This window comes from Akebia trifoliata, chromosome 1 (assembly GCF_017979445.1).
Source record: "Akebia trifoliata isolate Shusen 1 chromosome 1, ASM1797944v1, whole genome shotgun sequence".
Classification (NCBI taxonomy): Eukaryota; Viridiplantae; Streptophyta; class Magnoliopsida; order Ranunculales; family Lardizabalaceae; genus Akebia; species Akebia trifoliata.
Window position 1 is genome coordinate 36,475,643 of NC_141375.1, and position 13,349 is coordinate 36,488,991.

At 32.3% G+C, this 13,349-nt stretch overlaps 1 protein-coding gene and 1 pseudogene across 1 annotated transcript; one reads left to right on the forward strand and one right to left on the reverse strand.

Annotated features, from left to right (window-relative positions):
- Window positions 1–2,659: 2,659 nt before the first annotated feature.
- LOC147412244 (ethylene-responsive transcription factor ERF017 pseudogene) lies at window positions 2,660–3,735 on the reverse strand (annotated as a pseudogene).
- Window positions 3,736–9,841: 6,106 nt separating this feature from the next.
- Window positions 9,842–12,776, forward strand: LOC147412245 (20 kDa chaperonin, chloroplastic-like). The gene is made up of 6 exons (XM_086458158.1): window positions 9,842–10,000; window positions 10,102–10,278; window positions 11,570–11,749; window positions 11,841–11,996; window positions 12,186–12,263; window positions 12,416–12,776. The coding sequence occupies exons 2-6, from the start codon at window positions 10,108–10,110 to the stop codon at window positions 12,587–12,589; spliced, it is 759 nt and encodes a 252-aa protein (XP_086314284.1). The 5' UTR covers window positions 9,842–10,000; window positions 10,102–10,107; the 3' UTR covers window positions 12,590–12,776.
- The last annotated feature ends 573 nt before the right edge of the window (window positions 12,777–13,349 follow it).

Genomic DNA, 13,349 nt, shown 5'->3' on the forward strand with positions numbered 1-13,349 from the left:
ATGAATAAAATTTTAACAAAATATGTTTGATAATTGAAACCCTAATTAGGGGATTTCATCTTATTTTCTATAAAAGGGGCATGCATAGACAAATCAAAGGTATGCACCTCTTAATATACAAAAACTCTATTAAAATTATTCTTGAGGGTTGACTTTGGCATCAAAGGCTCTATGGTGCAGGTCCAACTAAAAGGTTTTTGATAATATTAAGGAGAAAATCAACAACAGGTTACATATCTCAAGGTAGAGCAAAAATTACATCTATGGCAATAGTGGTGGTGGTGATGTAAGTGGAAAAAAAAATAAGAATAAGAAGAGGGGAGAGGATGTGGTGGTGGTGGTGGCGTGTCAACGAAGGTAAGTGAGGAAGAAGAAAGGAGGACATGATGGTGGTGGCGATGGCAACAAGAAAGGTGGAGGTGAGGGAAGAAGAGAGAGAGAGAGAGAGAAAAGGTAATCGATAATAGTGACTACGACGATGGTGGTAATGGTGACGACGACGATGGTGAGATTGAGTGTGATGGTTTTAGTGGTGATAGAGAAGAAGAAGAAGATATTTTGAGAATGAAAAAATTTAGATGAATTTTTTTATTAGGATGAAAAATAAATTTTAATGAAAAAATACAATCAAACATATAAAAAATGTCATTTTTCATAAAAGATTATTTTTCACCCCATTTTCTATTTGCAATTAAATATACCCTTAATTATATTCGAAGGCTTAACAGTTGGTCTTTAGTGGATGGGATTCTTTCAATTGGTCAACTTTTTTGGGCCATGGTCAAAGGGGAGAATTCAGATTTTGAGGGTTCGTTTAATTGCCCTGTTATTTAATTTGGTTGGGATCCTTTGATTCATTAAAGAAGTTAAAATCCAACGATGTCAAATAGATTTCGTATATTTTTAACTTTCGGGATTTCATGTTTTTTTTATCCATTAGTCAACGATTCCAACTCTGTTTTATTTTATAAAACTAGAAAGTAATTGATGTTTCTGACACATGTTTCATGTTGTGGTTTATTTAATTATATTCTCTTATGGATTTCGTTGAACACTTGACATCATCACTCTGCGTTTTTAAAATGACGTATTTCTTGACCATGGTCTATTCTCAGAGTCTAATGCAGAATGATCCAACTGCCCTCCACGACCTCTTGTTTATTTATTTTTTTAAAAAAATTAGTTGTCTTCTGAAAAATCTTTAATTTATTTATTAACAGACACTCAAAATTTGGATGTGTTGGATCTAATATTCCATACATATGAGTAAAATATCACAACCAAAACTCATAGTTATGATGATCAGTTAAATCTAGTTAATAATCTTTAAGTTAAATCCCTGGACCTATTAATTGCAGATGATTATCGAGAAACGATGATTAATCAATTATTCTTCAATCTAATAATGAATTTGCAATTATAAAATGCACCACAAAGATTGGAAGCAGCTCTATGACAATCTCTGTTAACACTTTAAATATGATAGAAGAATGGGCAACAACCACATACCTATGTAATTGAAAATTCTTTCGTTACAAACAAATATTTTTGAAAGAGAATTTTTATTAACACCCCATTTTTTACTTATTACATCTCAATATAAAAAAACAACTGGATGAAAATGAGTAAAAGTTGGGATGCCAATAGCATTCAAAAACATGGTCCAATACCACAATGTCGTAGATGATAAAATTTTATGAATTAAAAAAAAAAAAATCCATCGTTAAATTTTAATTTTAAATTTAAGTGCTCAGTCATTCATTTTCAACTCCTTTGACCAAGTTTGAAATTTTTTGTTTTTTTGCTTTTTTTACCACGAGTTCTTTTGTGATATCTAGAAGACTGTGGTCTTTGATTGGCAATATGATAATCCATGTAAATCCTACAATGCTTTTTAATATTTGAAATCTAAAATTTAATATTTTTAGGCATTGGATTTGTTCCCTGAATTCTTCATTTATTTCAATGAAAGTATTATTCTTCGGATTATTGAACTATTTTGAATAATTCATAGATTTTAAGTTTGAAAAGAATAAAACATGATTTTTACGAATTTTTATAAAACTCAATGGAAAAAAATGCTATTATAACTTGTTATATATTGCAAAGTGTAAACTTGTAATTTATGATGTGTAAACAAATCAACTTTGAAGCGGCCATACTTCAAAATTTTGGTGGAACCCACCTTTTCATGTAAGAAATGATCATTTTATATTTAAAAATAATAATGACACAATCTTTTATATTTATTTGATTTTTCAAATTAATGATTTTTCCCTTGACTTTGATTTTCTTTTAAAAATCAATGACACAATAACCTTAATGTTCTCATTATCATCAACATGACCATTAACATCACCAATTTCATCATCACCATCACTAATAACATCATTATCATATAGCCAAATTTTTTATTTTCGTATTTTTGAAATGAAATAAATAATACACATATGCGGCATATTTTTCATTTATCAAAATTTTGATCAAATTTTAGATCAGATTTTGTAATTTAAAATCGAATAGAACTCAAAATTTTCATGAATCGAATGTTTACTGTATTTCGAATTACCAACAAGACTTATGTCATGAGCACCACATGTCAAACCGATGTTGGGCAGTGAGCAAATTATCATTGGTAAACATTAAGTGGTAGGTGGGACCCCACATTTTACATTGAGAACCATCCCAACAAAATGCATTAAATTTTGAGAGGTAAGACATTCAATTGTTCAATTTAATTATCGAAATTCGAATCAAAATTTGGGACTTAATAGGAGATATTTTTCAACAGAATTAACAAATTGGTTACATATTATATGACAGTACGCAAGTACAGAGAGGAGTATGCCATAATGGGGGGAAAGGGGGAAAAAGTAGGGTGGCGTCACAAAAAATCGCCATCCATAGCCGAAATTAACTTTTCCGGGTTAAATCTATAACTACAGAAACCGAAACACATCGGAATTCTGACCCACCGGCAAATTCATGAGGCTGGTACAAATCAGAAATTCCAAAGGAACGAATGCTGAGAAGTGGCCCCACAATCAATTTCCTCCACATAATCAATATCCTCTTGCTGTGTCGTCGAAAAATTGATGGGGTAATCATCAAATCCAGCAAAAAGACCTAGATCTGACACACTATCGCTGGATCTGTTCAACAAGTCCAAGAATGACCAATCCATTGTTAGATCGCTCTCTTCCTGTACCGCACCATCGGAAACTGACGGCGTTGACGAATAATCTAATGGGAGTAGTACTTCAGATTGAATTTTTGATGGTTGTTCCTCATTTGCAAATCGAGCTGCAGCAGTTTGAATTTCCGATCGTGTAAGTGACCCACCACCGGAAATGTTAGGAGGGTTTTCTGGGAAATTGAATTTGGCTTCCCTGCCACGCAAGCAAAAGAGTGCAGCATCGAAAGCACGTGCTGCCTTTTCCGGCGTGTCGTAAGATCCCAACCATATTCGTTCTCGGCTGTTCGGTAGTCGGATTTCTGACACATATTTTCCCCATTTCCTCTTTCTGACTCCTCTAAACAAAGATTCACTTCTCTCTGAAGGTTTTCTGGTTGTAGAACTTGAACTTGAAGGAGAAATCGATTTCACCATTTCCGACAGTTGATCCTTAGATGGTCCAACGATTTTGATTTTGATTTTGATTTTGATACGTGGGTCTCAGAGAAAAATTAATAATGTTTGAGTGTAGGAAGATTAGATTTGTTGGCTTCAGATTGGGGAATGGCGGCTCTTTATATAGTTTATGTGTGTTTGTTTTTGGAACTTGGAAGAAGAGAGTCTAAGCGTGTCGATTGGGAAAGTTCAAAATGCGTTAAAGAGCGGACACGTGTCGAATCGTGAGAGTAGCTTCAAGTGTTAGACGCGGTAGTGTTGAAAAGATCACGTGTGCATTATGCACCCTTTGCCCTTTGGATGTTGTTGTTTTCCTCGTGTCTTAATTATATATTTTAAAGTGGGGACCACTAACCATTCGAATTGTAATTTAAGCACACACTTGAAAAAAGTCACCTCTCCACTGTTTCCTTTTCTGGATAAGAAAAGTAATAAAGTGACGCCATAGTTTCACATCCGTAAGGTGGATCCCACCACTAAAGCTAATATGGGTTCCACATACTTGGTGGGCCCAAAGGTAGAGAGGTATCCAACCAAAATGATCATGGGCCAACTTATGACATCTAAGCCAATCCAAATTCAACGGCCCAGACAATTATATTACATAATAAATTCTCTCTCTCTCTCTCTCACTAATTGGGTTGCCTAATTTCTTCTAAGTGTCAAATTGGACAGCTAAGAATTTGATGGGAACTTACAAAATTTGGAATAGTTTCAGTATAATTTGGATCTATCGTGTAAAATTTGAAGACATTTATAAATGAGTTTTTTGGTTTTTTTTTTTTTATGACAGGTGTCCAAACCCATAGTAGACCTACGGGTGTCCATGGATAGTCGAAAATTTGAATTCGAAAAATTGGATATCGAATTTGAATAGTTTTATATATTCGAATCCTATCAGTTATAGATTTAGATATTAACATTTCGAATCCGATTCGAAATAATATATAATATATATTATTTTATTCGATTTATTTATTACATAAATAATATAATATATAATAATTCTTTTTAATAATGAAAAATCAGTTGGATAAGGAAAAATTATGTGTTTTTTTTATATACAAATTATTTGAATTCTTATCGGATATTATCTAATGTTCGATTGGATAATCGGATTCGAATTCAGATAGAGTTTTAGAACATCTATCGGATTTGAATTCGAATATTACTATATCCAAACTGATAAGCTTTCGTTAACAATCCTAAGTAGACCTAACTAACAGGGATGAGGTAACTGACCTCTTAGAAACCATGTCTTACCCAAATACTTCGAATATATGGAATCCCCCACAAACCACATATTGTAGGTAAGTTGGATAAATCCTTGTGAGTGGCCACATGCAATCCCCTCCCTAGATGCGTTGAGTAATTTTGAGTAAATCCTTGAAGGTGGCTCTTTGGAACGAGAGATATAATAGGGTGTTCAAAAGTAAGGTGAGAAACTCTTTTGACATTTTCTTGGAGATCTTGGACTTTTTGTACCTGTAGTCAAATCTAAACATAGAGTTTACAGGAATTACTTTCGATAACTTTGTTTTTAGATAGAAATTTTTGTATAATCTTTAATGTTTTGATATTTTTTTGTTCGTTTTTGCTTTTCTTTAAGGGGCTACCTTGGCCTTCCCTTCTTGTATTTTATTCCTCTCTTTTCTTTAATATATTTTATACTTATCAACAAAAAAAAAAAAAGATAGAATATCTTAAACTTGGGCTAAGAAACACCAAAATATCAAATTAGAATAAAAATCACACAAATGTTAATACAATATTTTAAAAACAAATTTTGCATCCACGAGTTTGATCAACACAAATTTTACCCTTTTCAATTATTTTGCATTCTTGCTATTATTAATTTTCAGTTATGAGTGGGCATGTTGGTATTCACCTTTTGTGTAATTAAAGGCTTCGTAAGTTTCAATTGAAGGCATGTCCTATGATTTGAAAACAAAATTCCTTGATTGACTAATTAATCTTAAACAATTGAAACATAAAAAAAAACAAAGGTTTTTTCTTCCCTATCTTTAGTTCAAAATCCTTGTCAGATCATAGCGGGTTCAACTTCATATTATCCTAGGTTGTGGTTTTGTTTGACATACCCTTGATGTATATATTAAAATATTAAACAACATTTTCAAATATGTTTATGTCCAAATAGGTTACTTTAATTATTTTAATCATTGGAGACTTCAAATTTCTCACCTATCCATGATTGATGAATCTGATTCCACAACTTGTAGCAATAAGTTGAGGTGTCTATTTGGGATCTCATGAATGTAGTAAACTCTCCAGTTCTACTTAATTTTTTTTGCTAGACAAACAAGGTGATTAGTAGTCAACGTGAAGGTGGTGAGTTCAATACGATTTGTACCTAAGTCATGGGATCAACACTTCACACACCTTTACCAACTTATCTATTTAACAACATTTATGTTTCATGTTGGATGTCCCAAATTACCTCATAAATCCCCCCATTCTAGAAAAAAGGAGCCTTAGTTACGGCTGAGGGTTCAGGCCAGGTTTGAGTGAGTCCTAAGAGATGGATTGCATCTTACTGACCCTAAGCTTCCATTGGGTGTGACACCCTAGCAAGACCCACACGGGCTGAGGCTTTGTCGATTATTAAAAACAATGAAATACAAGAAATATGAAACAAAACCAAATTACAAGATGTTGGATTCGACGAGGTTATTGAAGAGGTCCAAACAAAAATTCATTTTCTTTGCTTTTTTTTCTTCTTCTTCTATAGTGCTGCACACTTCTTTATGACAATGTTTATATTCCTAGTAGATTTGGGTTTCAACGTGTTTCAATTCATAAAAAAAAGATTGTGCAAAAGGGAACTACATGCCATTGAAAAGCATAGGAAGGAATCCTTTTGTGACTTTTTACCGAGTGAGTGCTTCTACCTTTTTCTTCAACTTGTTAATTTAATTACTTGCATTGTTACTTCCTTTCTTTAGAGAACTACAATGAAATTATCCTTGGTTGGATTCCAAAGAAAGGATTTCTACACTAAACAACAGTTGATCACCAAGTTTACTAGTCTACATTTGTTATTTCAAGTTGAGCTCCCCATCGTTCATGTTCAATAACTTAATCATGAATAATATTCAATGTTCGTTCAATAATAGCTCGAGGTTCCTACATTAGGAACCATAGATACTTTTAGGTGCTTATATATATAGGACCTTCATCAATTGGGTTGTGAACCCTTGGTTGTGCTTGAAGCGTTGGCCAAGGATGAGGATTTAAATGTTGTTCTAAATGCACTTATTATCATAAATCTCTGGAAAATTGGTGAGAAACTAAGAAAATATCTAAATTATCAATAAAAAATTATAATATTAATATTATAATTAATTTTTTTGTTAAAAAAAAACATTAAAAAAAAAAAACTACCATAAATCTCAGATAACTGGTTAGTGAAAAAAAATGTGTAAAAATTTCCAATCATAAAAATATGAATACTTAAATGTTAAATACCAGATACATCAAATGAATAGTGGGTCTCACCATTGTATACAATATATCTACTTTCATGTATTTTGCATTATTAAAGATATTTCTTTAAGTATTTCTCTTGACAAGACAATACCAAGCTCATTTTTTTATTAAAAGATGCACATGTATTTCATTTTCTATACATTATTTATTAGAAGTACAATACTTTATTTTCATCTAATTATTGGCATTGTATAAATTATTTCTTTTATGACAACTCATACTCATTGAGTTTAATAAGAACAAAGGTTCCAGTAATAAGTAGAGTCATGCTGAGTAACATTAAAATTGACACCGATTCTCACATTGCTGATGTGGAGATGCACACATAGACATAAATACTTTTCATCGTATTTTGATGAAAAACATCTATGATTCCATACATACATCCATGTCAGCAATGTGAGAATCAATGTCAATTATAATGTTACTTCAAAATTTTCCCTAGTAACTAATGAGATATTGAAGGAAACAAAAAGACCAAACACTCACAAGGTAAAACACTAGTTACAAAACTTTGCATTTATAATATTATAATAAATATATGATTTTGTTTGATTGTATAGAAAATTAGGGAAAAATTGAAATTTCATGAAAAATGACAATTTTTCAGTGTTTGACACCTTAAAAATTCTAAATTTACACAGAAAACGATTTGTCAACACCCTTGATTTTTCTTTATCAACCGCAATCAAAGAAAATCAATATTTATTTTATAAATAAATTTAAACAAAATAAAAAAAAGCATACCAAAAATATTTAATCAAACAAATTCATAATTTTATTTATAAAATAAATATTTAAATTGTTAAAAATTAATTATTTTTATATAAAAAAAAGTTAAAATTATCTTAAATCAATCATTTTTTTTTTAATTTCTGTTTGAATTATTAATTTTAAATTATATCAATATTTGTTTTATAAATAAAGATAGAGAGCCGCTATTGGCACCCCAAGTTTTATTGATTACACACGAAATAGAAAAAGAAAACAATAAGTAAAAGTTGGGGTGCCAAAACAAACTATCTCATCATTTACTAGATTTGATCTTTTTTTTTTAGTTTAGGATCTTATATGAACCTAATCATAATTGTAAACAACTACTAAAATTGTTTGAATGAGTGTTATAATGTTGAGATTATAATTTGAGCCAAACCTTTGTAATGCTTGAAGAATGTGTTTTAATCTTTAATTGGGGTGTTGTAAATAATTTAAGAAATTAGGGTGAAATAATTAAAACGTAAGATGCCAATAGTAGTTTGCTAAAAAATTTGGGGTGCCAATAATAGTTCTCTAATAATTTAAGAAACTAGTTTGTAATTATTTAAATCTTTTTCAAAAAAATGATATTATCATTATTTTTTGGAGTTATTATTGCCACACAAATTTTAAATCTTTAATAAATATTATGGAATGTAAGAAATAACTCCAAAAAAAGCTGGAGCACCCCACCTAATCAAGACTCACCACAAACTACAGCACCAAATCATGTCGAAAACTCCAACAAATCATCAAAAAGACCATCACAAACAAACAAATCACCAACATCATCACCTTCCAAGTTTCAACACCTTCAACAAGTGGAAAACGTTGCAGACATCAACCTATACCTACCAGGCAACGCCTTCAATGCAGTCATCTGCACCAAAACCTATCTAACTCGTCTTTCTCCGTGTGTGTGTGTGTGTGTGTGTGTGTTGCACTATTGTGATTTAGGGATTAGGGTTACTTAGAGCTAAAAAGATTTTTTTGTATAATTTTTTTTTTCCAATCACTAGAGATTCAAGTAATTCCTTATTGGAATCCATGGGTAATTTCCAACGAAGAAAATTTTATGGGTAAATTTTTAATTTAATCTGTGTTGATTTAGTAGGCATCAAATGTATTTAATGAAATGTGTAATAGAATGGATGCAACTTGAAAATCCAAGAAGATACATAAATGGATTGATTAACACATTTCTTTGTTGTTTTTCTACATATTGTTGCTGTGTTTTTAATCAAAATACTATATGATTTTAATTGTGAAAAATACTCTATTGAGCAAATGTTTGTGGTGATGCATTGGTGATGGGTCTAGGATGTTAGTATGAATCTCATTTGCTTTGTTTTGCCCCAAAGCATTGGTGTGTAGTAAAATAAAATGGTGTGTAAATTTATTTTTCAAAAAATGATGTGCACATTTCCTTTTTTGTTTTTTTTTTTTTTTGTTGCACATATAATTTAATTAATTAGTGTGGCAATAGTAGCTTTTTTATTTTTTGTCTAATTATCACAAAAGTCAAATTAAAATACTATTTTTTTATGCAATTCAAATAACAAAAATAAATTTTCATGTTGTGCCTAAACAATAGAAAAGAATTTGCCTGACAAATCATTTGTCTTAAAAATCATTTGCCTGACAAATAATTTACCAACTAATAATTTCTCTGCAATCAAACAAGCGTAAACATTTTGCACAATACCTTCGCTTGCCAAACTCATGGGATTTCTTATTTCCTATATATATATTATGGATTTTGTTAACATGTGCCCTAAGGGCACCTCCATTTAAATCCCAAGCGATGACCGCCAAAGGGGTTTTTTTTTTAACATAACAACATTGAATATCTAATTTTAGAACTTAAAACCATATCTAAGGTGATTTAACACTGAATTTACCATAGAAGATTAATTTTATTACGAGGTAGAGTATGGACAATGCAACGTTCTAGAAACGTCTAAACTTGTTGGATAAGAGCCCACTTTAACTCCCTAGGGTTTGCTCGCTTGGGTTTATCATTCTCTTCTCTCTTCCCTTCTCAAAGCTGCTCCTCGTAAAAGAAAGGCAACCCAAAAACAACGTCTCCATTTTCATACTCTCAAGGTTCTATTTCTTCCACAAGTCTGAAAATTTTCTGAATTTAATCTGTTTTGTGCTTTTGCTTATCTGATGTTTTTTTTTTTTTTTAATTATAAAAAATTTAGGAATCCATGGCGTCAGTCCAAATCACCTCTTCTTCTATTGGTACTAGAAGCTTGCCTTATGTTGAAGGGCTTCGGTCGATTGTTAGATTATCTTCATTCGGAACTTCTCGCGTGGGATTCAACCAGAGATCATTTCGAGGGCTCGTTATCAAAGCTGCCACTGTTGTTGCACCAAAGGTATCACTTTTTTTAAAAATTTCCTTCTAACTTTACTGGGATTTCATTAGTTGGAAGAATTTGAAACTCTTTTTCTGAGAAATTGTACTTGATTCTTTATTATAAGATTAGAGAAAATTTGATTGTTGTATAATGAGGAATTTTCTTTTTCTTTTTTTTTATCTTACACTGTGTATTTTATATAACCTATGACAACTTCAAATCTTTATGGAGTGTTAATTCTGTTGTTGATTGTTACGGGTTAGGGTTCTTCCAAAGGCCTCTATTTAAAATGTATTTGTTTTATAGAGAGCTTGAGTTGAGAATGCATGTTCAATTGGTTGACTTACATACTACACTGTATTTATAAATAAAGAAAACATACTACACTGTAGCACACACGATGCCAGAAGTTGAGACATAACCCGCACATAAACAAGACACTAGTATTTAAAGTATCCTGGTAGAAGAAGTTGAAATTGTGTTGTTTTGAGGGTTTTGGGGCTTAAATGTACAAAAATTAAATGGGTAATTTTTTGTTTTTGATTAGTAAAGAGAATTTTATCTCAATACATGGCAAATGATTCCTTAAAACAATATGAGATATCAAACAAAGACTTGAAATGGGACCATATATCATGAGAAAATTCACGGTGGATGAGAAGGTGATTGCTTGACTTAAGTCTCTCTACTTTAAAAAGAATGCAGACATTGGATGAGATGAAACCTCAAAATATGTGTTGGTCCCAAGTTAAAACCCTGTTTAAAACTGCAGACCAAATAAAGAAAGATACTTTTGATGAAACCTTATAACCCCATACCGATGAATATGGAAAGACTGGTGATTCAGCTCAGTATAGTGCAATTGGTCTCACCACCATTGTCTAATATTTTTTTTTTCTTTTATTTTGATTGAGATGTGTGGTTCACATCATATTGCATTCCAGTAGCACAGCTTAGCATTTCACTCAAACCAAAGGCAATGGAGAAAATGTTAGCTCAGCATAATTAGCTTCATAAAAGTTTTTTTTAATTTAGTATGTAGGGTGATTTATTTTTTAAAATGGCCATTACAATTTGATTTAGCAATGGAATCTTGGAAACTAAATGCTATATATATAAATTGCTTTTGTTAAGGTGTAAAATTTGTACAAAGCATAATTTGTTACTGTTTCCATCATTTTCAATTGTGCATTTTAAAAGTGCAGCACAAGCAAGTATGTCTTTAGTATAACACTCCAACTTTCACCCATTAATCTGTCCTTGTTATTTTTTGCCTTCTTTCTCAATTGCATTCTCTTGGATTCTGCAGTACACTTCCATCAAGCCCTTGGGTGACAGAGTGCTCCTGAAGATCAAGACTGCAGAGGAGAAAACTGTCGGTGGAATTTTGCTTCCGACAGCAGCCCAGACAAAACCACAAGGAGGTGAGGTTGTTGCCATTGGAGAGGGTAAGAGTGTTGGGAAGAACAAAGTGGATATCAGTGTTAAGGTGATTGTCTAGGCTTCATTGTAATTGTTTCCATGTTTCTTTCTGTTGGTTAGGTTCACTGATGTAAAAAAAAAAAAATCTTGTGATGTAGACTGGTAGCCAAGTTGTCTACTCAAAATATGCAGGGACTGAAGTCGAGTTTAATGGATCGAATCATCTTCTATTGAAGGAAGATGACATTGTTGGCATTCTTGAGACTGATGATATCAAAGATCTCAAGCCTCTGAACGATCGTGTTTTAATAAAGGTCTGACTATGCCCATGCCCATTTGATTTTCTCCAAAAATTGGAATCCAAGATTTCAGGATTTATTGTTAGGCTGATTCAAGTTTGGCTCCTGTAACCTTCTTTGAAGAATTCCCTGCATGAGGCATTATCTGTTATTAACCTTTAATATTTATGTCTCATTTTTTTAATGTATTCTCTTTGATTACAGGTTACCAAAGCTGAGGAGAAAACGGCAGGTGGCTTGTTGCTAACCGAGGCTGCCAAGGATAAACCTTCCATTGGAACTGTAAGAGTATTTATATATGATGTATAGGCATTGCACAGTAGCAAATTAGTCTTTTGACATGTACATTTTTAGGAGTCTAGCATCAAGTAGTTGAGTTTCAGAATGGGACTATATTTTCAACATATTTGTGTTTCACTTTTATGTTGGATCAGGTGATTGCTGTTGGACCTGGGTCTCTGGATGAGGAAGGCAATAAAAAGCCACTGACGGTCACGCCGGGGAGCACTGTCTTGTACTCAAAATATGCTGGAAACGACTTCAAGGGTAGTGATGGTTATGACTACATAGCTCTTAGGGCATCTGATGTCATGGCCATTTTGTCGTAGTAATCTGTTTGCAGCTGTTGTGCTTTTAACATCATCTTAGCTTTTAGTGGTTGAGTGAGTTGGTCTGAGGGGAGGTGGTGTCTTGAGTGTAATAAACACTAGTGATTTAAACGTTATATTGGTACCAGTCTTTTGGTTGGTTGAGGAATTACAAGTCAATTTAAATCATGCTATGATGATTGACCAATGTCTCTGTTTGTTTTTGGGATAAGGCTTTGAGGATGATGCCATTGTTTTTGGGCATGGCGTATAATTTAATAATAAAAATAAATAAATAAAGAACTTGACATAATTATCATTGTGTGAGGGTTTTTCAGATCCTCCTCAGCCCCTTGAACGAATTGCGTACTTTTTGCCCCCGTTAAAGGGCATTGTAGGCTTTGTGGCTCTTCAATCCCTGCAAATCTAACGATGGTACACCTCTCTTTGCTCAATGAGTCTGGTACAATAAGAATAAGTTCATGGGGGTCACCCAGTTCCCCTCAACTACCTTTAGGTTTATGCAGTTACAATCATGTCCAAAATTACAATTTTGCAACTACATTTCCATCGCCCAAATGAGGTCTTGGAATCTTGCATCTTTAATCTTAATCTTAAGTTTAATTAAAAATGGTTTGTACACCCACGTTAAGAGCTACAGGATCAACACTTGGTCCAAACAAAAATTTTTTCTGCATAACTTCCAAGGCATTTGCATACTTTATTAACAGAACAAAACATCAAAATTTTCTAATTCCCTAGGAATATTTAGTGGCCATCT

What these genes read in the sequence shown, in the direction of transcription:
- LOC147412245 (XM_086458158.1), top strand. Translation starts at nt 10,108, where the DNA reads ATGGCGTCAGTCCAAATCACCTCTTCTTCTATTGGTACTAGAAGCTTG. An exon ending in CCACTGTTGTTGCACCAAAG is followed by an intron (nt 10,279 to 11,569) that starts GTATCACTTTTT and finishes TGGATTCTGCAG; the next exon opens with TACACTTCCATCAAGCCCTT. An exon ending in ACGATCGTGTTTTAATAAAG is followed by an intron (nt 11,997 to 12,185) that starts GTCTGACTATGC and finishes CTTTGATTACAG; the next exon opens with GTTACCAAAGCTGAGGAGAA.